The sequence below is a fragment of the Lepidochelys kempii genome, chromosome 1, assembly GCF_965140285.1.
Source record: "Lepidochelys kempii isolate rLepKem1 chromosome 1, rLepKem1.hap1, whole genome shotgun sequence".
In the NCBI taxonomy this organism is placed as follows: domain Eukaryota; kingdom Metazoa; phylum Chordata; order Testudines; family Cheloniidae; genus Lepidochelys; species Lepidochelys kempii.
The window spans coordinates 53,671,395-53,694,938 of NC_136380.1; the positions used below are offsets into that span (position 1 = coordinate 53,671,395).

The 23,544-nt window shown below is 41.0% G+C and overlaps 1 protein-coding gene across 1 annotated transcript in view; it reads right to left on the reverse strand.

Annotated features, from left to right (window-relative positions):
• Positions 1-847: 847 nt before the first annotated feature.
• TRPC4 (transient receptor potential cation channel subfamily C member 4) overlaps positions 848-23,544 on the reverse strand; it is a 206,463-nt gene continuing 183,766 nt past the window's right edge. Inside the window, exons 7-11 of the mRNA XM_073342454.2 lie at positions 22,036-22,231; positions 19,678-19,872; positions 4,302-4,343; positions 3,938-4,027; positions 848-1,775 (exon numbers count right to left, since the gene is read on the reverse strand). Coding sequence (XP_073198555.2) covers positions 1,056-1,775; positions 3,938-4,027; positions 4,302-4,343; positions 19,678-19,872; positions 22,036-22,231 — 1,243 coding nt within the window. The 3' untranslated portion in view covers positions 848-1,055. The remainder of the gene's footprint in view (positions 1,776-3,937; positions 4,028-4,301; positions 4,344-19,677; positions 19,873-22,035; positions 22,232-23,544) is intronic.

Sequence of the window (23,544 nt, forward strand, 5' to 3'; positions counted from 1 at the left end):
AATCTCGCCCTTAGCAAATGCAGTTGTAATATGAAGGCAGAAGCTACTGAGCAATTGTATATTGAAGTGCATAGTTTGTCCACATTTGGAAAAAGCAGATGTTTGGAGAAATAATAGCTGGTACTGATTGTGGATTCTTTCAGAATAAACAGTCATAAAATTGTAGCAAGCCATAAACATTTTGTTTACTATAAGAAAGGAAACATTTTATACAACCCAATTTTTTTTGCAAATTAAATGTTAACAGTGTCACCAGTAGGGTCATAACTATATGGGGGAGGAGGAAGTATATTTAAATAACCAAATAGGAAAATTATTCATAATGTACAGTTATTAACACTCTTTCAATAAATAAATGATATATTATGTTTTCATTGATTTCCATAACATTTGAAGCAAATCAAATTTCTACCCCTTTAAATACTTGTATTGACAGAAACTGCTTATGGATTATTATGCTGCCCATTATCTTTAAGGAACTAAAAAAGTTAAGTAAAGGCTTACAAGATTAAGCTACTTTTTATTTGCATAGAAAAATATTTATCATAGGAGTCAACTATCATATGAGAGAAATTGCATTAGTTTTAATTGAAAAAAGGTAGCTAAAAAGTTTCTGTGGGTTATTGCAACAGTACAAGAATACAAGATTAAAAAATGTAAAACAAATTGTGAAAGCTAAAGCAGGCTACAAAACAGAAGGTTCCTCTATTGTCTTTCCCTCACCTAATTATGTTAAAAGAAAAGGAGTACTTGTGGCACCTTAGAGACTAACCAATTTATTAGAGCATAAGCTTTCGTGAGCTACAGCTCACGAAAGCTTATGCTCTAATAAATTGGTTAGTCTCTAAGGTGCCACAAGTACTCCTTTTCTTTTTGCGAATACAGACTAACACGGCTGTTACTCTGAAACCTAATTATGTTACAACTTCATGTGCCATGGTTGTTGACTACTATAAAGTGTAATTCTATACTTTCTAATATAACTTTTAAAACATCCTGCCCAAAAAAGCACTTTGCAAAATATATATATTTGTATATGCTCACTCCCACTTGCATCACAACCTCGTTGTTACATAATCATCCTGAACAACTGTCTCTTCGTTCATCTCCGAGTCACTGGTAATGTCCAACTTCTTGTCCAGCAAATCCTCTGGTGTGGGGGGGTCTGAGTCCTGTACCTCTGTCTTCTCGGTTTCCACAGCACAATCATTCTCCTCGTGCTGTGAATCCGAAGTCTCGCTGTCGGTTTGCTTATTGTTTGTTAGCATGCACTTTTCATTGAGACCTTGGACGCTTAATTCACAGTTCATGACCAATTTTTCCCCTTCCAGTTCAGTAGTTTTCTTGCATTGTTTGTCCACCTGTTGTTGTGAAACTTCTTCAGACACAGAGTATATTTTATTTGCACTCAGTTCCAAAGAGCTTGTTTTCGATCGTCTATGAAATAATCCAAAGCTTTTTATGTCTGTTACAAAGTTCACTCTCTTTTGTTTCTCCTTTATGGGCTTGGACACCATCAGTGCAGTTCCATTGCTTATGTTATGTGGTTCAGAGGCTATAGCAGCTGATCTTGGATGAATCAGTGTAGTTATGTCAAAAAGGCTGAAGTTCTTTTTCTTTACTTTCTCATTTCCTCCACTCTCACGGTTTTCATCAGTCTCTAACAAAGAAGAGGCTTCTTTGTTGATTTTTGAAGTTTGCAAATTAGAAAGCTTGTTTCCTTTCAACAAACCCAGGACTTCAAAACGAAAGCTGGAAATATCTTGCTTTAACTCCTAAAAAGTTAGGAAGATATAGGAAGCATTTAAAACTTGGGAAGCTGTTTTGGTTTCGTTTGGTTTTCTCATTGTAATAAAGAACACCACCTGAATGTTTTAGCAAATATGTTCATTTGTAAATACATAGTATTATGGATGTTAATTTTTATTTTTCTCTGACATCTTCTAAGTGCTTTGCAAATGCTTCTGATCAGTCCTCACAATTCCCATGGAAGGTGAAGAAACAAATATTAATACTTCCCAGAAGAAAGCCTGAGAGCTTACGTAAATTGCCTAAGACCCCTTGTCCAAATCACTGGCAGTGGTAGGATGAGAACTCTGGCTGTCTTACCTCCCAGATCTATGTTTGGCTCCCTAGACTGTGCTACTCCTATACAGGCAGAACATTTTCACTGCTATTCCTTAACCCACCAAATGTTATTACCCTTTACAAGGTGCAGTAACTTCCAGGTGGATGGCCCCAGGAACTGTGTGTTTTAAGTGTATCAGTGTATGGGTGCTAGGGAGAGTCTGTGAGAGTGGAAAGGCACAGCAGTGAATGGAAGAGGTGTGGTGGGTGAGGTCATCCTCTCTCCCATTAGTAACTTCATCAAGATCTGTGGAATTTAATCTTTGATTAAAAGAAAGGAGGGAAGGGGGGATCTGTGACCCTAAGAGCCCCTCAATGCCAACTGCCGAAATGTACAGACAGAGGATGACTGGATAGTTTAAAGAAGCTTCCAGCCTTTTGGTTTAGCAAGTTTTAATAGCTGAATTTTATGGTTTGTCACCCAGTGACACTAAGAATATCATTTCCTCTGAAGTCCACAGTTTGAGGAACCAGGACCAGTATAACCTCATCACCCTTCCAAGATCAGGTCATCATCAAATGATCTTTCCTCACTTTAGCACTTAACTGCCAGCATCATATTAGCCCTGATACACATAATCCCCAACACACTGTTGTCATAACACATATCTAAGAGGTGTCATGTAAGGTATCACATGTAAACTGGTGACATGCTGGTCCCAGAAATCCTTGTGTGATGTATGAACGGGATGTATACAAAGAGTTATGTATGTGTGCTGGAAATGCATTTCACAGGCAGTGTACAAATCAGGCCTGCTCTAGACACAAGAGTGTGGATTCCTCTCTCTGACGAGCTTGATTACAGGCAGAGGACAGTGAAAGTACATTTACATATAAGGTAAACCAAGCAATCAAACTAATAAGCAATGGAGGAAAGCACTTAGTGAACTCTCTAGGGTTGTGAGTCTGCAATCCAAGTAAGTCTGCCTGGCTTTTGAGACAAAGACAATGGACTTCGGAAAAGATATGGGGAGAAAAAAGACATTCTGGTTATCCATCACTTAGGGGACATAAGGAACAGCACCCTCTGAGCCTGGGAAAGTTTGATTCTCCTGGCCTGAAGGGCAGGAGCTGCTGATAGCTTGCTGTAAGTGACCAAATGTTTTTGGCAAAAACATAAGTTGCTAGAATTTAGTTTTAGTCACTAGAAAGTGTATTTTGTTTTGTTTAGATTGTAACCATTCCTGTCTCTTTCTCTCTCACTTAGTATCACTTAAATCTCTGTTCTTTGTTAATAAACTTATTCTTAGTTCTACTATAAACTATCTCATTGCTGTTAGATTGAAGGATAAAGTGAGTCCTCAGCTAACCTAACGGCTCTTCCATCCAGCCCTGTACTCCATGGCAGAAGAGCTCATTTTCTGTGATGTAGAAGTATTTCCATCTTACTCTAGCAGTCCGGTCATTCACACAAGCTCTACTGCACTTTGGGATTCCCCGACACAGAGAAGATCCCCAGCTAGCCAATTGAGTTGTCTCGTTCTTCCACTGGAAAAAGCCTGGTCCAAAATGTTTAAATGATTGGCCCAAACTGACCTAGTAATCCATTGGCATAGCCAAGCATAGAACACAGATCATTTGACACCAATCATTAGGCTATGCTGCCCATAATTGAAAGTCTAAAGACATTGTACTGGAAAGAAAAAAAAAAGGAGCAAGATTTTGTGTGCATAATGTATGCATGTAGTCAGGGAAGTCACACAGACTGTCCTCTAAGCTGTAAGTGAATGGTAGTTGCATGATTGTTTGTTTGATGCTCTGTAGTCATTTGACATTTTATTATTAAATTGATAAGCATGAAAATAGTCACCTTAAAATTCTCTTCTGTGAGTCCTTCTTCAGTTTTGGCATCTCTTATCATTGCGGCAACGTATCGCTTAACGAGATTTCTCATCACTTCCTAAAAGATTTAAAATAATGTGTTAGTTTCTCTGGCAATGCTAACTGGACATGCAGTCAGTGAACGAACTGCACTTTTGCTTCCATTTCTAAGTCACTACAAAAATTTTAAAATTCCTAGAGCCAGTCAAAATATTTCATCAAAGTGTTTTCTGAATGAAAAATAATTGTTTCAGTTAAAGAATATGTGGGGGGAGGGGCAGGGTAAATCTTCTCCCATCCCTCTCTAATAATTACCCATGCTAAAAAAAAAAAAAAAAAAAACGAGCCTTCACCTGGTATTGATGATGTCTCCTGAAATTATCAGCGGCACGCCTCTGAAAAGAAATAGATTGAGATACTGAGTGGTATTAATGCCAGTGAATGATTTTTGTATAAAAAAAAGAACAACTTCAACAGCTGGATGAAAGTGGCAGGACAGCAATGCTATGCACTGGGGCAAGTGACGTGGAGGACTGATTCGAGGTCTCTGGGAAGTTTTGTTACTGGTGAAAGGCCCATCCTGGAGCTGGATAGGAGGGAGGACTGCTGACAGGCAAAATGAGAAGTGGATCCTCTGTGTCTTCTCCAAATTGCAAAGGGGAGATCTGTGCAAGCTCTAAGTAGGACAGGGTGGAGTGGAGCATAGCATCTGTGATCAAACTGAGACGCCCTCTGCACAAAGGGGCTGGGGAAGGATAATGGCTACTATTCTGACCTTCAAAGCTAGGATAGTTGCTATATAGGGGCTGAGTAGTGCCCCATGACTACCCCACAAGTTAGAGAGTGAATTCTTCCTCCTCACCCCTGTTAGCTTCCTGCACAAAGCCTGATTGCTCATGCTCGGTGTGGTGAAGAATGAATTTGGGGGAAAGAGAAAACCCAAGTAAACTTTTGCACTGTAGTGCAAAAGCAGTCCCCTCAGATTAATGGTATGTTTCATCTCTGGATGAAAGGGTCAACACTGGGTCATCAGCCAGACTCAAAACAAAGCCAAACCTTTCCAGTTTGCCAGATGGACAATGCTCAAATGGTGGACAACAAAAAGAGGCTTCACAGGAAGAAATGTGTAAAACACAGCACTACAAACAACAAAGCCACGGGCATCTCATCTGATTGTACTCAGATACCTAAGGGGTCTCAGGAAGAAGGAAAAAAATAATTTGATTCTTACTCTGCTCATGAATTAATGATCTCCTCAATAACAATTCAGATGGGCTCATTGAAGTCTTTGCTTATTCTATACCTTTGATTGTCCCTAGCTTATATTAACAGATTCAAAATCCAGAAGAGAAAATTGTGACCATCTAGGCTGACCACCTGTATAACACAGGCCATAGGACTTTCCCAAAATAATTCCTAGAGCAGATCTGTTAGAAAAAAATATCCAATCTTGATTTAAAAATTGTCAGTGTGGAGAATCTACCACAACCCTTGGTAAATTGCTCCAATGGTTAATTACCATCACTGTTAAAAATGTATGCTTTATTTCCAGTTTGTATTTGTCTATCTTAACTTCCAGCCATTGGATTGTGTTATACCTTTCTGTACTAGATTAAGAAGCCAAATATTTGTTCCCCATGTAGAGCAGTAGACTGTAATCAAGTCACCCGTTAATCTTCTCTTTCTTAAAATAAATAGATTGAGCTCTTTGAGCCTATCGCTATAAGGCACGTTTTCTAATTCTTTAATCATTCTTTTGAATCCTCTCTGCACCTTCTCCAGTTTACCAACATCCTTCTTGAGTTGTCGACAATAAAACTGGACACACTATTTCAGCAGAGATCGCACCAGTGCCAGATACGGAGTAAATTAGTGAGAGCAAGATTGATTTTTTTGATTTTTGCCTCCTACATTTGTCATCCCAAATGCAATTGGATGTCTAACCTATGGCAAAATCTGTCTAGGATACCTGACAAAACCAAAGTTATAACACATCAGGCATTCATATATTTTCTCCAGCTCTTGCAGTCAAGGCTGATTTACAATTTACTTATGATTGGTAACATTTCTGTACTAGTGGATGGTTTGTAATTTGTGATTGAGTTATCTTTTGTAATTTACTGCAAAGTCATGATGAGACTCCAGCAGGATATAGGGTTGGGTGGGAGGACACTGCATTTTCTGTTGTGGTAGCTTCTCTGAAAAGACACTGCAGAGAATGGTTCCCTAAGTGAGCAGCTGCCCTCTAGTTATTCCAGTGTTTTTTCCTGATTAAATTTCTGTGTCTTATGTCATTTTGTGCATGCTAAATACAAGTTACTATGTCCCTTCTAACTCCATCACCTGTAGACTGAGTGGAAATACATCCAGTACTATGCGCACAGATTACAAATGTTTCGGCTAAACCCCTTTGCAGAGAAAGGGATGTAGCTTTCCCCCACTCTGCATTAAAGGAGCTTTGCTCTTGCAATGTTTTAAGGTGGGCCACCAGGTGGAGATGTCTCCCTCTTGTTGGGAGAAGACTGAGGAAATCCTAACAGCATTAGGGTTCATGAAGACAAATCTGATTCACAGAGGATTTGGCAATCAGGAAAAAAATCATTTGAAGATATTACTGAAATGTGTTTAACTCAAGGTAAAGGTAGTGAACCCAATAAACAAACTAAATGCTGACTCCTGCATTGCAGAAAACACCACCACAGCTCAGCACTGTGGGTATTTACAGTGAAATACAAAATAAACACATCAGCCCAAGTTCAGCCTCCCTCAGCTTACACTGCTTGGATCAAGATAACACTGATTAGCCAGATCAGTTATTTACTGATCCTGCACCCACTGAAGTCAGTGGCAAAACTCCCAATGGAGCAGTGCGGTGACCATTCAGCACACAGCCTGGTAACACAGGATTTTGGCTGACAGTACTAACCATATTTTTCAACGTGCAAATCTCTCCAGAATATTTTTACGACAACTACAATATGTATTTAATGCACAACACTGATAAACTGGAGAAGAATAAATGTGTGCATGTGTGCGCACTTGCATGTGTTCACATATAATGCCAAACTAGTGTTCTACGCCTCAGTTCTCCCTCTCCCATTAAAATGCTCAGATCCTTTCTTCAGCTCCTAATTCCCTTTCTCTTCTTCCTCACAGCAGAATGGATCCTCGCCTTCTGCAAACTCACTGCCATGAGCTTTCTACCCACTGCTGATTCCCAGTTCAGGTTGGGAACTGTGAAAAATGTGTGCCAGAAACCTATGTGAGTTTCCAGCAGGGTGAGGGTGATGAAGAGTGGGACATGTTACAGATAAGAGACGTGCCTTACCTCCCAACTCTAAGAAACCCCTCTGACCTCCCACACTAGTACCCCCATACAGTCCCCTAAAACTCCTTAGAAACAGGCAGTTCCCAGGTGTTATCTACTTAAGAAACAGATAGTTTCCTAAAGGCTAAGGCCCAAATTTTCAAAGGGAGCCTCTAATTTTGATTGCCATATTTTCTGGATGCCCACACTTCAACATGCAAGATGTCTGAAGTGACACACTCAAAATTACAGACTTTTTTGAGTATGATGGCTCCAGAGCTTAATTTTTGGAGGTACTGATGACCTCCAACTTTATCTGAGGTCAACAGCAAGTACATAAGGTTCTAGGTGCTTAATGCTGGCCAGGACAGCCAAAGACTGAGGTCACTTGTGAAAATTTGTCATCAAATCACTCAAAGTAAACTAAAATCTTGAGGTTAAGGATGTTTTCCCACAAGGGACTATATAGTCTGCTTCTTCTCAGCACAGCTGTGTCTAAAACTTTCAATATGACTTCACTCACAGCTTTCCCTTTGCTATGGAGAAAGCTAAATTAGGAAATGTTTACAGGTCAAGATTTAGGTGGTTTTTTTTAATAAAAAGATAAAATTAAAATTGTTGCTGCCAAGACTCAAAACTTGAAAGCTATATACATGCCAAATGTTAATACCTTAAAACAGTCACTGCTTTCCCCTTTGCTTTGTTTAGTGCTCCACTCTCAAATGGACCTCTTTGAACAGTCACTTTCATTTAAACAAGAAAAAGAGTGAGAATTCAAAAACCTTTGATTTCGATTTTTTTAATGAATTTTTATTAAAGAAAAGTTGGTGTTTAAGTGCAGCTCAGCTGTATGTGAAGTGCAGTTGAAAGTTGTGCGTAGAACAGCCATGGGCAAAAAGTTATATATATATTAATCACTGTAACAGAGAAGGCATGCCCATGTGATTAAAGCATGGCAGTGGGCCCTCTAAGATGCCGGTTCAGTTCCTAGCTCTACCACAAATTTTCCTTGTGATACTGGGCAAGTCCCTTAATCTGTCTGTGCATGTGATAAAAAGAAAGGTAATAATAAGTCCTTTCTGATGTCCTGTGTCTATATAGGACCTGGCACAAACCTCATTTGAGAGACTCCAATCATTACTTTAATAACAGTAGTAATAATTTCTATTACCCCATTTATTAAATTGCCAGCCAATCAATACAGTTTTGTAGACTTGGCAGCAAAATCTATTTACTGGTCAGAAATGTAATAATACTAAATTATTTTTAGAGACATGATCTTTTTCTGGCCAATTGTTTTTCACCTAGAAATTTTCATAAAGGTAGAATTCAAATTCAAAGTCTGGCCTTAACATCAAGGAGCTCAATGGTCTGGATCCAGGATACTCTGGGATGTGTACCATGCTTGACAGTGCCAATCTTCAGGAACAACACAGCTGTCCATGGCTAGGGTAAAGCTTGTCTCTGAAGGAGACACTGCTTTCTCTGGGGCTGATCCAGGGCTGTGCAAGAAACTCCTGCACAATCTAACCACCACCTCAAATGTCACCACTTTCCGTTCCAAAGGCGATTGCACTCCTTTGACCTAACCTTCACTAACAAACCACAGCAGATACATAAAAACTAAAACCTCACATTATTTTCCCCTTGGAAAGAAAAGGGTGAGAAAAAAGGAGAAACATGTGACAAATGCTAGTTGCATCACTTAATACATCCTGGAAGGTGCTCAGATAATGGGATGAGGGTGGTATAAGAACCTGAGTAAAATGGAATAGAGGTAAATGATCATGCAGTGTTGTTGTAGCTGTGCTGGTCTCATGATATCAGAAACACAAGGTAGGTGAGGTCATTTTTTTCTTGGACCAACTTCTTTTGGTGAGAAAGATAAGCTTTTGAGCTTACACAGAGCTCTTCTTTCTCAGTCCTAAAGAATAGCTCTGTGTAAGCTTGAAAGCTTGTCTCTCTCACCAATGGAATAAAAGATGTTACCTCACCCACCTTGTTTCTCTTAAATGCTTATGTAAGTCAGCAGCACGAGGAAATACACAACGTGTTCCTAGCAAATCCCTTCCCCTATATGTCCTTCAGACTACTTTGAGTTTAAAATTCGGAATGGAGAAATCTACAAGTGGGTGATGGTGATAAAACACTAAATAACAGCTCTGAAATTTGATTTCATCCTACATCAATAACAAATCTGGATAGTGAAACATGGCACATAGTTGTAGGAAAATAATTTATTCCAACACTATTTTTTTTTATGAATTAGGGCATATATTTCAAAAGTGGTCACAGATTGTGGTTAGCCAAGTTGAGTACTTTAATTTTAGACACCAAAAGACATTGATTAGTGTCATAAATATAAAGGGAAGGGTAAACACCTTTAAAATCCCTTCTGGCCAGAGGAAAAATCCTTTCACGTGTAAAGGGTTAAGAAGCTAGGATAACCTCACTGGCACCTGACCAAAATGACCAATGAGGAGACAAGATACTTTCAAAAGCTGGAAGGAGGGAGAAAAACAAAGGGTCTGTGTGATGCTTTTGCCAGGGACAGAACAGGAATGGAGTCTTAGAACTTAGTAAGTAATCTAGCTAGATATGCGTTAGATTATGATTTCTTTAAATGGCTGAGAAATTAAGTTGTGCTGAATAGAATGGATATTCCTGTCTGTGTGTCTTTTTGTAACTTAAGGTTTTGCTTAGAGGGATTCTCTATGTTTTGAATCTGATTACCCTGTAAGGTATTTATCATCCTGATTTTACAGAGGTGCTTCTTTTTATTGTTACTTCTATTAAAATTCTTCTTTTCAAGAATTGAATGCTTTTTTTCATTGTTCTTAAGATCCAAGGGTTTGGGTCTGTGGTCACCTATGCAAATTGGTGAGGATTTTTATCAAACCTTCCCCAGGAAGTGGGGTGCAAGGGTTGGGAGGATTTTGGGGGGAAAGACGTTTCCAAACAATGCTTTCCTAATAAAAATAAACCCAGGTAAATGTTTGGTGGTGGCAGTGGAAGTCCAAGGGCAAAGGGTAAAATAGTTTGTATCTTGGGGAAGTTTTAACCTAAGCTGGTAAAAGTAATCTTAGGAGGTTTTCATGCAGGTCCCCACATCTGTACCCTAGTGCTCAGAGTGGGGAAGGAACCTTGACAATTAGTCTGGAAAATGTAGGCCTAAAAAAGGTCAATAAAACTGCACTACAAATCCATAGTTAATAAAAGTACATCAATGCAGCTACTCTATATTGCTTAAAACAGCAGCATACTAGTTATCTTTGAACAGGGGTAGTCAATTATTTTTTGTCAAGGTCCAAATTTCTTAGTCAAGGTACAGTCAAGGTCCAGACTACAGAGAAACATTTTTATACCACAATAACAGTAATGATAATAATAAGTAAATAAAAGCTTTCGTGGTCTGTTCAAAAGCATCTTGCAGTCTGCCTATTGACTGCCCCATCTTAGAGATGTGCAATGAAGTACTAACTTTGAACCATTTTGTGATAATAGTTAAAGACAGTACTGCATATACTGGGCTATGTCAAAATGACATTAGCAAAAATAAAAACAAATACATAAAATAAATATAAGTGTGCAATAATTTTTGAAGGTACAAGACCTTTCTGAATCAACATTTAGTATTAGAACCTAAGTGCTGGTAAATTACAATTGAACATCACTGGTTTTTTTACACTGTCTGTGAGCAAGCAGCATCTGTGCTTGGAGTAGATGACCTCAGAACAGCTGAGCAGTAGAGGTGGTTGGGTTGGAAAATGGAATTTCCATTCTGTGGAATAGTTCAACATTCTGAAATCTTCTTTCATCCCAAATCAGAATGAAAGGTCAAAATTTACCACAAAATGAAAGATCCAAAATATTGCATGTTGGAAATCTCGAAGTACCCTTGTAGAAATGTTTAGACTTCATTATTTCAATTAATCTATGATATTGTAAACATAAGTCAATAAGATAACATTTTGTTAATTTCCCATCAAAAATTTTGATGAAATCAGTATATTCCTGTAAAATGTTTAGATTTAGTGAAATCAGCTGTTCAAATGATCCACCTACTGAAGAGCCCGCTTTTCCAAAGAAAAGCAATGTGATAGGAGAAAGATTTCATAAACTAGCTGAGTGTGATATTTGATCAACCCAGAGGATAGGCTGTCCACTGCACAGTGGACTCTGGTAGTTGCAGAGAATTTTCATTCAGGACAAATGAAAATTAATAACTGGCAAAGGGAGGTGTATGAAAGACTCACATAGTGTACCCTGCACCAGCCAAGCCCACTGCACCAAGGGGGAATTCACCCTTTTTGGAAGGCAGGCTGTTCAACAGGCTGGTATGTATAGAGCTCAAAAGGAAGTACCCCCAAGAAAGCATGTGTGTCCGCTCTAGGCCTGATCCAAAGCCTAATGAAGTCAGTAGAAAAACTTCACTGGACTTTGGATCAGGCCTTAGAGTCACAAGCAGAGAAAAACTTCCAGACTAAACTATGTTTCTTCTCACTAGTCATGTTCCAAACAAACAAAAAGGGAGGCTCTGACAATGAGAACTGGTTGGAAAATTCCCCTCAAAAATTTGTTGGCAGACTAAAGCTTTTTTTTTACACAAAAAGTTTTCTGGAAAATGTTGTTTCTTTCAAAATGTTTGTGTTTTTTCCCATGAAAAACCGGAAGACAAAAAAAATCACTTTTCAGTATTCCCCCCCCCCCCTTTTTCCTCCCTTTGTATCATATAATTTACCAGAAACCAAGGTTTGGGGCGGGGGGAGAGGGGAAGAGAAAGAGGACAGATGAGGGAGAAACAAAACAAAGAATCAAAGATATTGAGTTTTCATCAAAAAACAAAAATAAATACATTTTAAAAAATCACAGTGGATTTTGGAAAAAAAAAAGGGGGTGGTTTTTTTTGTTTTTTTTTCAAATTTTCCTATAAAAACCAATGGCATTTTTGATCAATTCTATTTGCAACAAAACCTATTTGCAACTTATTTCACTGCCTGTTTTTAAACACTGAAACACAGTCATAATATGGGCAGGTTGGGTGCCATCATGATATTACCTGACTTACTTTACCACTAACAGTATTTTTAAAACTGCTCTCCAAGTGATTAATATCTATAAAAGGATTCAAGTTAAATTAATTCTGAACTGATATTAATCACTAATCTCTTTAAAAGACATAGTAGATCCCCAGATCCTCTGCTGGTGTGAATTGGAATAGTCCCCCTAAATTTAACACAGTTGTTTAGACCATCTAATAATCTGGCTCAAAATGTTTAATAAATGAATGTTATGTACCCCACCTTCAAATACACAAACACATTGCCACCGTGAGTCATATTTCTCTTTTAAATATAATCCCACTCTTTTTTTTCTGTCTGGCTCTTATCTGCACTTGTTTCTTTATCTTCTGTTACTGGACTTTGGGGTTCATTGTAGTTTTCCATCGTTCTTTCTGAATTCAGCTCATGGGTTTTGTTTTGCTTTTCTTTCTTTCTGAATCAATCTTTCTCTATCCCTGACTTTTCTATGTGAGTTTTAATGTCTCCATCTTTTTTCACTTCTCTGATTCTTGCAGTCTATTTTTCAGAATCTGTTTCAGTGTCATCCTCATACCCCCTTGTATTTTTTTTTTTTTTTTGCTGACATCTATTTTCTCCCTTTCTGTGGCTCTCTCTTTTCCTTCTCTGTTCTTTCTTTCCTAGCTACAGTAGTGGCAGCTAAACCAATCACACCAGCCTTTCATGATGCAAATGCTGTCCTACAAGGCCACGGTCTGGAACACATGAATTCAGCATCTTTTCAGGAAATCTGAACTAGTTTCACCTGTCATTCTGCATATCCATCACATGTGAGTCATCTCTGCATACTTGGTTCTCTATACTTCCACCCAGGAGAAAAACCTCTCACTGATTAAAGTGAATGACTGGATATGACAGGACAATGAGTGGGGCAAGTCTAGACCATCATTCATTTGATGGGGGTTGGAAAGAGAAAACAGGTAAGGGGAGAGGAGTATATATGAATAAAAAAATGGCCCAGATAGGAGAATACATCAGATCCTCCATGTAATTTCCCCAATCCCTGCTCCTGGAGTAAACTTCTGCCTTCATTAAAGTGTGTGGGAGTTTTGCCACTGAATTTAATAAAGCTAGGATTGTATCCCTAGTATATTTCCTTTATAGTTATTTATATGCCCCCCCTTCCCATTGTGTCTAGCACTCCGCAATCTTCATAGTATTTATCCTGGCAACATTCCTGTGAGATAGGGAAGTACTATTGTCCCCATTTTACAGATAGGGAATGACAGCATAGAGATATGTAGTGACTTGCTCACAGTCACACAGGAAATCTGTGTCTGAGCTGGAAGTTGAATCCATGTCTCCCAAATCCAAGGCTAGTGTCCTGATAACTGGATCAACCAGTATTTGCCTCTCTTGTGGGGACTCCTCCCTTTTCCTTCTACTTCCTTCCTCTAAAGGTTCCCAATTCCTTATGCTCCATGCATCAGGAGTCTGTGCTGAATGATGATGATAATAGGGGCATGTTTGATCTAGCATGACACATACAGGAAAATTAGAAAATACTTCTGCCTGCATCGTGTAAGTGCTCTTATCCTCCAAGAGGTTTCCTCTATAATAGGAATGGCTCTTCATGAGCAATGCTTCCAGATCCCTACAATACTTAATAGCACATTATCACATATTCATTATATGCTGTACCATATTGTGGATATATGTTATTTGTCTATGGTATGTCAGTGATACTTAAACTATGGCTGTGGAGCCACAGGTATCTCTTTTGGACCCCACAGGCAGGTCTTTGGCAAAGGTGCAATATTTGACACCACGCTGTCATGTTTTCAAGGTGATAGTGCATAAATGTGTGATACACGTGTCTCTCTACTTCAACAGCATGCCATGAATGCCACTCACTGTCAGTATGGCACACCACAAAGATATTGTCATGTTCTTCCCCGCCATTTCAAACCCAAGGGGACATCTACGCTGCAAGAAGAAGTGTGATTGCTGCCTGTGAAGACATATCCAAGCTAGCTTTGCTCTAGGTCGCTGGAATAATGATAGCCGTAAAGCCACAGCAGCACGAATGGCAGCTGGCCTGGGATCCTGGGTATGTTCTTGGGCAGCTAGTCAACTTAAGATGCCTCAGCTTCACTGCTATTGTTATTCAAGCTAAACTAGATCAAATCTAGCTCAGGGATGTCTATATGTGCTGTCGTCACAGCTATGATTGCAGTGTAGACATATCTTAAGGGCATGGCTATGCTACAAACTTGTGCCGACGCAAGTTACAATGACATAAAACCGTTGCAGTTAGTATATGGCTTGTGGGTATGCATACTTGTCTCCATGTGTCGACACTGCCCGTACTCACCAGGAGTGCTGGTGAATATGGGCAGTGCCGACACATGGAGACAGTACCGTGCACAGATAAGTATCCCAGTGTATAACTCGCCCCCATCCAGCACACTGTCTTTTGGGAAGTTTTGGCAATGCATGGTGGGGAAGAAACAAGTCACGCAGTGATGACTGGGAGTAAGGGGTCAACTTCCCAGCATGCAACGTTGTACATCTCATAATGCCATTTTTGCACCTTTCTTAAAAATTCCACAAAACTGCGCAGCCCTCCTCACTGTCTGCCATCTCCGACAGAAGCCTGCACAGCTCTGCGCTAGTGTTTCGAGCGTTGCAAGCACAGGATGCACAGTCCTGCTGTATTTGCAGAGCATCAAGAAGAACCAAACCTGGGGGGAACATGATGATTTATTGAAGGACAGTTTGCTGTGGGACATAGCAAGATCCAATTCAAGGTTGTTGGTGGTGCGCCCTGGGCAGCTGCAGATGGTGGAGATCTTCTGGGCCTGAGAAATGAGCACGGACTGGTGGGATCGCATCATAATGCAGGGTTGGAATGATGAGCAGTGGCTGCAGAACTTTTGGATTCATAAGGCCGCTTTCCTGGATCAGTGTGCCAAGCTCGCCCCAGTCTTCCAGCACATGGACACCAGAATGAGAGCTGCATTGACAGTGGAGAAGCGAGTGGAAATCACACTGTGCAAGTCTGCAACATTGGATTGCTACCAGTCTGTGGGGAAATCACTTTGGCATTCAAAAATCCACAGTGGGGCCGTTGTCATATACATGTGCATGGCCATTAATCATCTCTTGCCATGAAGGACTGTGACTGTTGGCAATATGCACACAGTTCATCAACAAAAAGGGCTACTTTTCCATGGTTATGCGAGCATTGGTGGATCACCGGGAACACTTCACCGATATCAATCTTTGCTTGTCACGGAAGGTGCACAATGCTTGCATCTTTAAGTACACAGGACTGCTCACAAAGCTACAAGCAGGGACTTTCTTTTCCAACTGGTGGATTACCATTGGTGATGTTGAAATGTCAGTAGTGATTCTGGGGGATCCAGCCTACCTCTTGCTTTCCTGAGCCATGAAGCCATAGACTGGCAACCTCAACAGCACCAAAGATAGATTCAGCTACTGACTCAGCAGGTACAGAATGAGTGATGAGTGTGCTGATGGTAGATTGAAGGGATGCTGGTGTTGTTTACTTACAAGATCTCAGTGAGAAAAAGCATCCCAACCATTATATCTGTCTGCTGTGTCTTGCATAATATCTGTGAAGCAAACAGGGAAAAGTGGACACCAGGGTGGAGGGTGGAGGAAGAGCAGTGTCTACTGAGTTTGAGCAGACAGACACAAGGCCTATCAGAAGAGCTCAACACAGAATTATATGGCTCAGGGAGGCTATGAAAGAGTACTTTAACAGTGAGCCACCTTAATGCATTGTGGTGTACTGTGCTCTACCTGGACCTGCTATTTTGGGGCCTGTTAGGTATTGTATGGTGCTTGGTTTACATGAATGAATATAACACTGTCAATGCACCTATTCATTTTGTGGTGCTTGCTATACATTTATGATCATTATACTGTGTTTTTTTCACTGATCCTATGAGCTGTGTCACACCATATAATAACAAGTAAGAGGGTGTTTTCAGTACCGCTAGACATTTTGCACCACATTTTGGGAACTAATAAAGATGGATAATTTTCCAAACAATAGAATTTTCTTGAGTAACAAAAATACTACAAAAAAAATTCTTTGCAAGTTAAGAGCAAATGCATTAAAAACTTCTTAAATTTTATGGAACAGAGCTTAAGAAGGGAAAGGAACATTCATGTCCATTTTAGCTACACATACAGCAACAATGGCTCTGACACAGTGGTGGGCAACCTGCAGCTGCAGGTTTCCCACCACTGCTCTGACAGGTTTGTGTATGTGAAGTGGTGGCTGGCCTTACTGTCCCCCTGTGTGGAGTGGTAGGGGTAGGGATGCAGACACCTGATGCCACGTGCAAGGGTGATGGCGGTAAAGAAAGGTGCTATACTGGGGTTCTCCATGGTCTGCAAAGGAAGGCAGGAATGTGACTGTTGAAAACGAAGGTCCACAAGAGTCTGCAGTATGTGTGTTTGCTGCCAGAGAAGCTGCGTTATGTCCTGGTGCATCTTCCTCTCCTCTTCCTGCTGGGACTCCTTTCTCCCGTCTGCTCTTTCCTTCTCCATATAGTTTGCAATATTCACCCTCCAGGCCCTCTGCTCATGGTCTGATGCAGCCCTGGCTTGCAGGAGCTCATTGAACATGTCATCCGGAGTCCTCTTCTTTCTCCTCCTTATCTAGCTCAGGCGTTCCACAGATATGGAAGGGGAACCCCCCTCAAGGCCACAATGGCAGCAGCTGCAGACAAAACACACACACAGAGGTACCGCTGTCAATATAGTCACAACGGAAAGTGTAAGTTAAGATTCAGAACTCCCTTCCCTTGCTCCCCTAAAGTTTTAAACAAGATGTACTTATTGACACTTCTGCTTCGGAGTGCTTGTGCACCGCACCACTCTCAGCACCAGCCATGGTGAGCATGGGGTGAGGGAAAGGAAAAGGGAATTGCTCAGTTATATGAAACTATGAGTATAGGGCAATGACACTGAATATTGGCACCCATTTCCAAGGTGGCGGTGATTTTTGCTGATATCTCACTCATGAGGGTAATAAAGGGACAGAAAATGCAGGTACTGCTGGTGTCCCGAAGCAGCTCGAGCCCATATTCCACTAGCCTGTTTACTGCAAAGGTGTCTGCAAAAGATAACGCTGACTGGTGTGGGAAAGTGTCCTACTGCAGAGAAAGAAATAAGACTGCCATCCCTAGAAAGCTTTGAGAGAGGATTGCTGCGTGCCTCCATGAAAATTTCATCTAGATTTCTCAAGTGCATTCAGGAGCTATCCCTGTGTACATAAGCAAATTCCTGAGACTGTCCCCCACCCGAACCCCCCCAGCCTAACTCTAGACGGGAATGTAAAGCAGATAACAACCATACCTCTCTGTGTTGTGCCGCTATCTTTTCTAGTGCGAGTACATTAATGAAAAGCTGATAGCTGTGTCCTGTTAAGTTGGGAACTGCATCAGTACATCACTGTAATGGGAAATACATTTACACACTTACCTGAGGTTCCTTCCCCTGCCTCAGGCTCGCCCGTGCTCGACTGCTGGGCCTGACTGGACTGTGGTGGAGTCTCAAGCAGCTTCTGGCTCACGGCATAGCTGAACCCCCGATCTGATGTCCCCCATCTTCCTCCTCTTCCTCCTCGCTGTTCACAGCAGGGGCCTGTGACTCAGGCTCCTCGAAGGGATCCGGAGTTATCTGCAGTGTGGTGGTGGGGTTTCCACCAATTATGGCATGCAGCACTTTGTAAAAAAGTGGCAGATCTGTGGCTCAGCACCAGATCAACGTTGGCCTCCCTAGGACAGTTCCTTCGCTCTCATGCAGCACCGCTGCTGATCCCTGTCGTCGCCCTTCTCCTGAATCAACGGGCAACCTGCTCACCGAGGTCCACGGTTCTACAGCAAGTCTGTCATTGTGCCTACCCAGCCTTTTCTCCCCACAGGCCCCGGAGACCCAGGTTGGAAAGTGTAGCCGGCATGGTCAGTAGGGCAGTTACACACAACAGTGGGGAATGGCTAGCTGGGCAATCAGGAAAAGGCATTTCACAAATTTCCAGGGTTTTAAAATGTGGGGGTGGGGGAGGGAAGGAGCTTCCTGCCTCTGTGATCTCTGAGCAGTGGAGTTCAGAACTGTGACAAAGAGCCATCAGTGCCTGGCATTGTGAGGCAGCTGCTGGAGGACTGCTGGGGACAATACAGTAACGCAGTTGTCTACACTCATGCTACCCTGACTGCAACACATCGACCATGGCTCAGTGCTGCTCAGGGAGATGGGGTTACTGTGTTGCTCTTGTCACAATCCAATGGACCCCTCCCCTTAGGGAGTCCCCTGGGAAGGCAGATCAGCACTGTATATTGCTAATGCTGTCGCAAGCATCACAAGGCATTTTGGGGAGGGTCAGAGGTGTGTGAGTGGGGAGTGGAAGTTTCCTTTGCAGGTACGAGAGGCTCAGAGGGGCGAGAGAAAGAAGAGAGCAGAGAACGGGTTAACTCAACACTGCAGCTAGCAAGCTCAGTCCAAAGATAAGAAGCTGACTTCAGCCCAAAGCCAGCTACTACCTGCCAAGACAGAAGGGGGAAGAGTCCAACCCCCCACCCCCGACCAGCCATAAGAAGAGAAAAACTAAGTGGAGCAAAGCTGCAACGATAACAGCAAGAACAGTGAATGCAAATGAGACGACGACAGCGAAGGCCAATAGAAGGGAAAACAAAGTCTCCGGAGCCGTGATGTTTTGAGAAACCAAGAAGGCCACAGCAAGCCAGTTTGGACTGACACAAAGAGCACCAGGAACAGAGGTCGCGGAATGGAACACCCCCAAAGGAGACCAGGGCTTAAAACCCTCTTGAGAGCTGGAGCAATTCGGAGAGCACAGCAGATCCTTGGACGGCCTGGGCCCAGGACAGCACTCCCGTCCACCTTCCCCCAACCCTCTTCTTCTGATATTACACCCAGACTTGGCCAGTCTGGGAGGCGTGTGTGAGCATGAAAGTGGGTTAGGGCTTGAGGCATTAACGCTTTCTTTCTTCCCCCGAGTGACGTGGGAGTGTTTCCAACATTCTCTGTTGTTATTTTATTAATAAAGCTTTAAAATTTAGACACTTGATGTGCCTCGTCATCTCCTCCCCAGAAAGATCCTGTGGCCCCAGCCTGATCAACTGTGGGCCCACGCAGACTGGTAACCAAAATCTGTCACACTCTAATGGAGCACTTACATCGGTGGGAGACAAATTTAAATGTAGCCACATAAGGCAGCTTATGTCAACTTAACTGCGAAGTGTGGCCCAGGCCTACATGACTTTCCAGCTCTGCAAGGCTAAAAACCATCTATTTAGAAAGGGATGGGAAGAGACCAAGTAAGAACCAGGATGGTTTATTCCTTACCCCTATGGTTCCAAAACTTTCAGGTTTCCTTCTAATCTTCTTCTTGCACAGATGTCTCCATGTCCATTTGATCAGATACCAGAGAGACTTGGGGCTTGGTAAAACATTGAAGGGAGTGGGCAGAGTCCCTCCTTCTTCAAAGTAACTCATCCAAAGCTTTGTTCGAGCAAACTTCCATTCGATGTCTGCATGATCCTGTATACAAGAAATATAATAACTAACAAACTGCTAAATTAACAAGGTGAAAAAAAACTTACAGGGGTCCTATAATATAAAGCTAAACATATCCTGACGTGCTAATTAAATGGCTTGAAAAAAACACAGCTGTCTCTTTGTGATAGAAATTTTAATGCTGCAATTGACTTGTTTTACCCAGTAAGAAATAGTCTGGATATTATGTCACATTTAATCTTTCTTGCATTTCTACAGTTATTTAAAATAATTAAATACCTCTAAGACAGCAGAGGAAAATTACAAATAGAAAAAATACTAACTGTCTAGCAGTCTTTTGCTACAGTACCATATCATCATAACAGCATGCATTCTACATGGAGCAATTCACTTACTTTGTGATGTACTAGCTTGAACAAGGCTGTGGGACCTGGGAAATGTGGTCAAAGTGGGTCCCATTTTGTGGGGGCTCTGTTAATTGCCAACCTCAAAAATTCAAACATCATGAGTGAGGTCTCCCAAAAATCATGCATTTAAAAATAATATTGGATTCTTTTAATTTGTTTTCTGGTTTTTAAGTCTTTTGGATACTCTCAGATGGTGCTTTGAGCTTTTCCTTGCAACCATAAGGGATGGAAACATATATATATATATTTAAATGAAAGTTGAGATTCTCACCTAATCATATGCCTCCAGGAGCTGGGTATTTAAATAAACACCAACTATAGTGAGAGTTGCAATCAAATAGTGAGAATTGGCAACACTAATTGCTCTCCTGTTTTCAGGACAGTGCTATATAGAGCTGTGGGTTTGTTACCATATAGGTAGATGTGGGCAGATAACAATTTGCTTTTCCCAGGAACATTTTTGAGATTATATTTTCCCCATTCTGCATCAGAATAAAACAGTTCCCTATACATATTTTTTAAGGGGGAGAAAAGAAAAGAAATTGCTTTCCTTCAAATACCCATTAACCTAGTGATCAGGGGAACTCACCTAGCATAGGTGAGGCCAAGGTTCAGGTTCCTGTTTAGAGCATGGATTATAATAGGCAATTTTTAAAGAGTCAAAATTGAAACAAAATGATTCTTTCAAAATTTTCTTTCACAGAGAATTTCAAAAATTTCTGATTTCATTCCTAATCAGATCAAAACCAAATTCTGAAATCCTTTCCGAAGTGGCATTTATATTCTTCACACAGTTCTAGTCATGACTGCATCTGCCAAGGATCAATCTATTTAATGAGTGTTAAGATATATAAAAAAACCCCCCAAAGTTCTGATTAGTATAAAGAGACAGTTTTCATTAAATGAAAAAACAGGAACAATGCAAGAAAAGTCCAAGGCCTCTACTGCAGCTTGCCTATATGTCATCAAATCAGATACCACTACATCTTTGCATTCACTGTTAGTAGGAAAGCCTGTGCAATGTGTAAAGTCGTCACTTCGTGAAACTACACCAGTTTCTGTTACTGCACTCTCTCCTGCAAGGGATTAGCATTTGCAGAGAGTCTTAGAGCACTGAAGGTGGGGAAGTAAATATTTTAAACCCTCTAGATGTGCTGGTCTGAAGATGCACCAGATCCTGCTATACCTACTTAAGCAAATCTCTCTTTAAAGTGAATGGGTGCTTTGCTTGAGCAAGGAATGAAGGATCATTCCTACATCTACATTTATGTTTGTCCCAATGGCTGAAATTTTCAAAGTTGCCTAAGGAATTTGGACAACCAGTTCCCATTAATTTTATCTTTATGCTCTGTAAGAATCACTGTATATAGTACTAACCATTGATTTGGCTTGAAGTTTGGAAAATAGCCTTTTAAAACTTAATCAATCTTGAGTGTTAAATAGAAAATATGCAACTAGCCTGTTGCAGATTCCTGATTCTCAGGGCAGACCCTGGCTAGAACAGTCTGCACTAACCTATGCCAATCGATAGCAACCCTGATACACCCTGCCCCTCCCACAACACAACTGCTGTATCAGGAGCAGCTTTGCACCATTCAGAATTCTGGGAGAATTCTCATCTGGCCAAATCCAGCAGTTTTCTAGTCTGTTTGTGCCTGAAGGGCAGTGCAAAGGAACTAGAAGACATCAGAGAATGTGTCCCCATATTCTATATTTAAATGGGATTTAATGCTGGAAAAAGCACTCATTACAAGTGATTTAATAAGGAGAAATAACTTACAGCAATGAGCTGGTAAGAGTTATTCATCATGGCTATTAACATGTTGAGTAGAACAACCAGCGAGATGACATTATAGGTTCCAAACATGGTGGCCCCAACAAACTCAGTAAACTCATGTCGTGCTTTTACATTGGTCACATACAGATTGATGAGACCAAATATAGACCAGAATAATGACTGTAGTGTTTCAAATAACCTGAAAAATAAATAGATAATAACAGCAGCAAATATACATATATACCCAAATCTTTCCCCACATGCACAGCCAAAGCCCTTTGTGATAGCAGAGGACAGGATTTTCCCCAATATACACAGAAGTATGTAATTTCCCAGGGAAATTTTGGTAAACTCTCCAAACTTGAGTCCTTAAAGCCAGGCATCTAAATACATAAATAGGCCCTTCAGTAAATGGCTGATTCTATTCAATTCAGTGCTCAGCACCTCTGAAAATCAGGCCAGTTATTTAAATATAGATACCTACACTTGAAATTTTTTGGCTCACATGCCTAAAGTTGATCCCATTGGGGTCAATGGGAGTGTTGCCTTAACATCAGTGGGCCAGAACTGGACCTCTAAATTAATTTGGTGACTGAATTTCAGCAGTGGGTGTGCCACATGAAAGAAGCAGCAGCAGTGGATTAAAATGATTTGTTTGTATCAGTAAACAGTTTGTATATTCAACTGATAGTGTGCTTTGAGAGTCTTCTAGATAAACGGAGCTGTATAATTCTAGGGGCATTCCCATGCATACATTTTGTTTAGTAAAGAGCTCAGAAATTCAAAGATAAAGCAGACAATCACAAAATGACATTGTGCATCTACAGTTAAATTATAAAACATCCCCTTAGAGATACGGCTAGCACAGCAGCTAGAATGTCAAATAACAAGGTGCCATCTTTGAAACAGATCTGTAGGAGCTAAACAGTTTGAAATAATATCACTTCTTTGTAACACAAAGTTGTGCTAATACACTACAAATTATTATTTTGAGCCCTGATCAGCCCTATGCTCCTGGGCAGTGTGGAGCAAGGCTTTACACTATGTCTATGCAAGTCCTAGGGCCTGATTCTCCTCTCTTTTATACCAGTGCAAGTCAGGAGTAACTGTACTGGACTCTGGAGTTACAGATGTGTAAATCTGGTGCAAGTAAGTGGAGAATTGGGACCTGGGTACCTCTAAGGAGTGCAGCATGTCTTTCTGCAGTTCTTGTAAAGGCATAGACAGAATGCACCACTAAACTCCCCTGCTGGCAATTTCTCATGCACTGAAGAAGCAGGAGCCACCATAGCCTGACTAGACAACCCCTTCTATGTCCATAACCACTGCCAGCACCCCTCTTCAGATCCCCAGGGGAGACAGCCTAGTTATCATTGCCTCCCTCAACGTCACCCTGGTGGGGAAGTGCTCTTGGCACAATTTAAATGTAGGTGAGTAGCTAAATATGATTTACAGAACTCAGGTGGTAACAGCTGTTTGTATCAGAAATTTGATTCAGTGTGGAAGATGAAA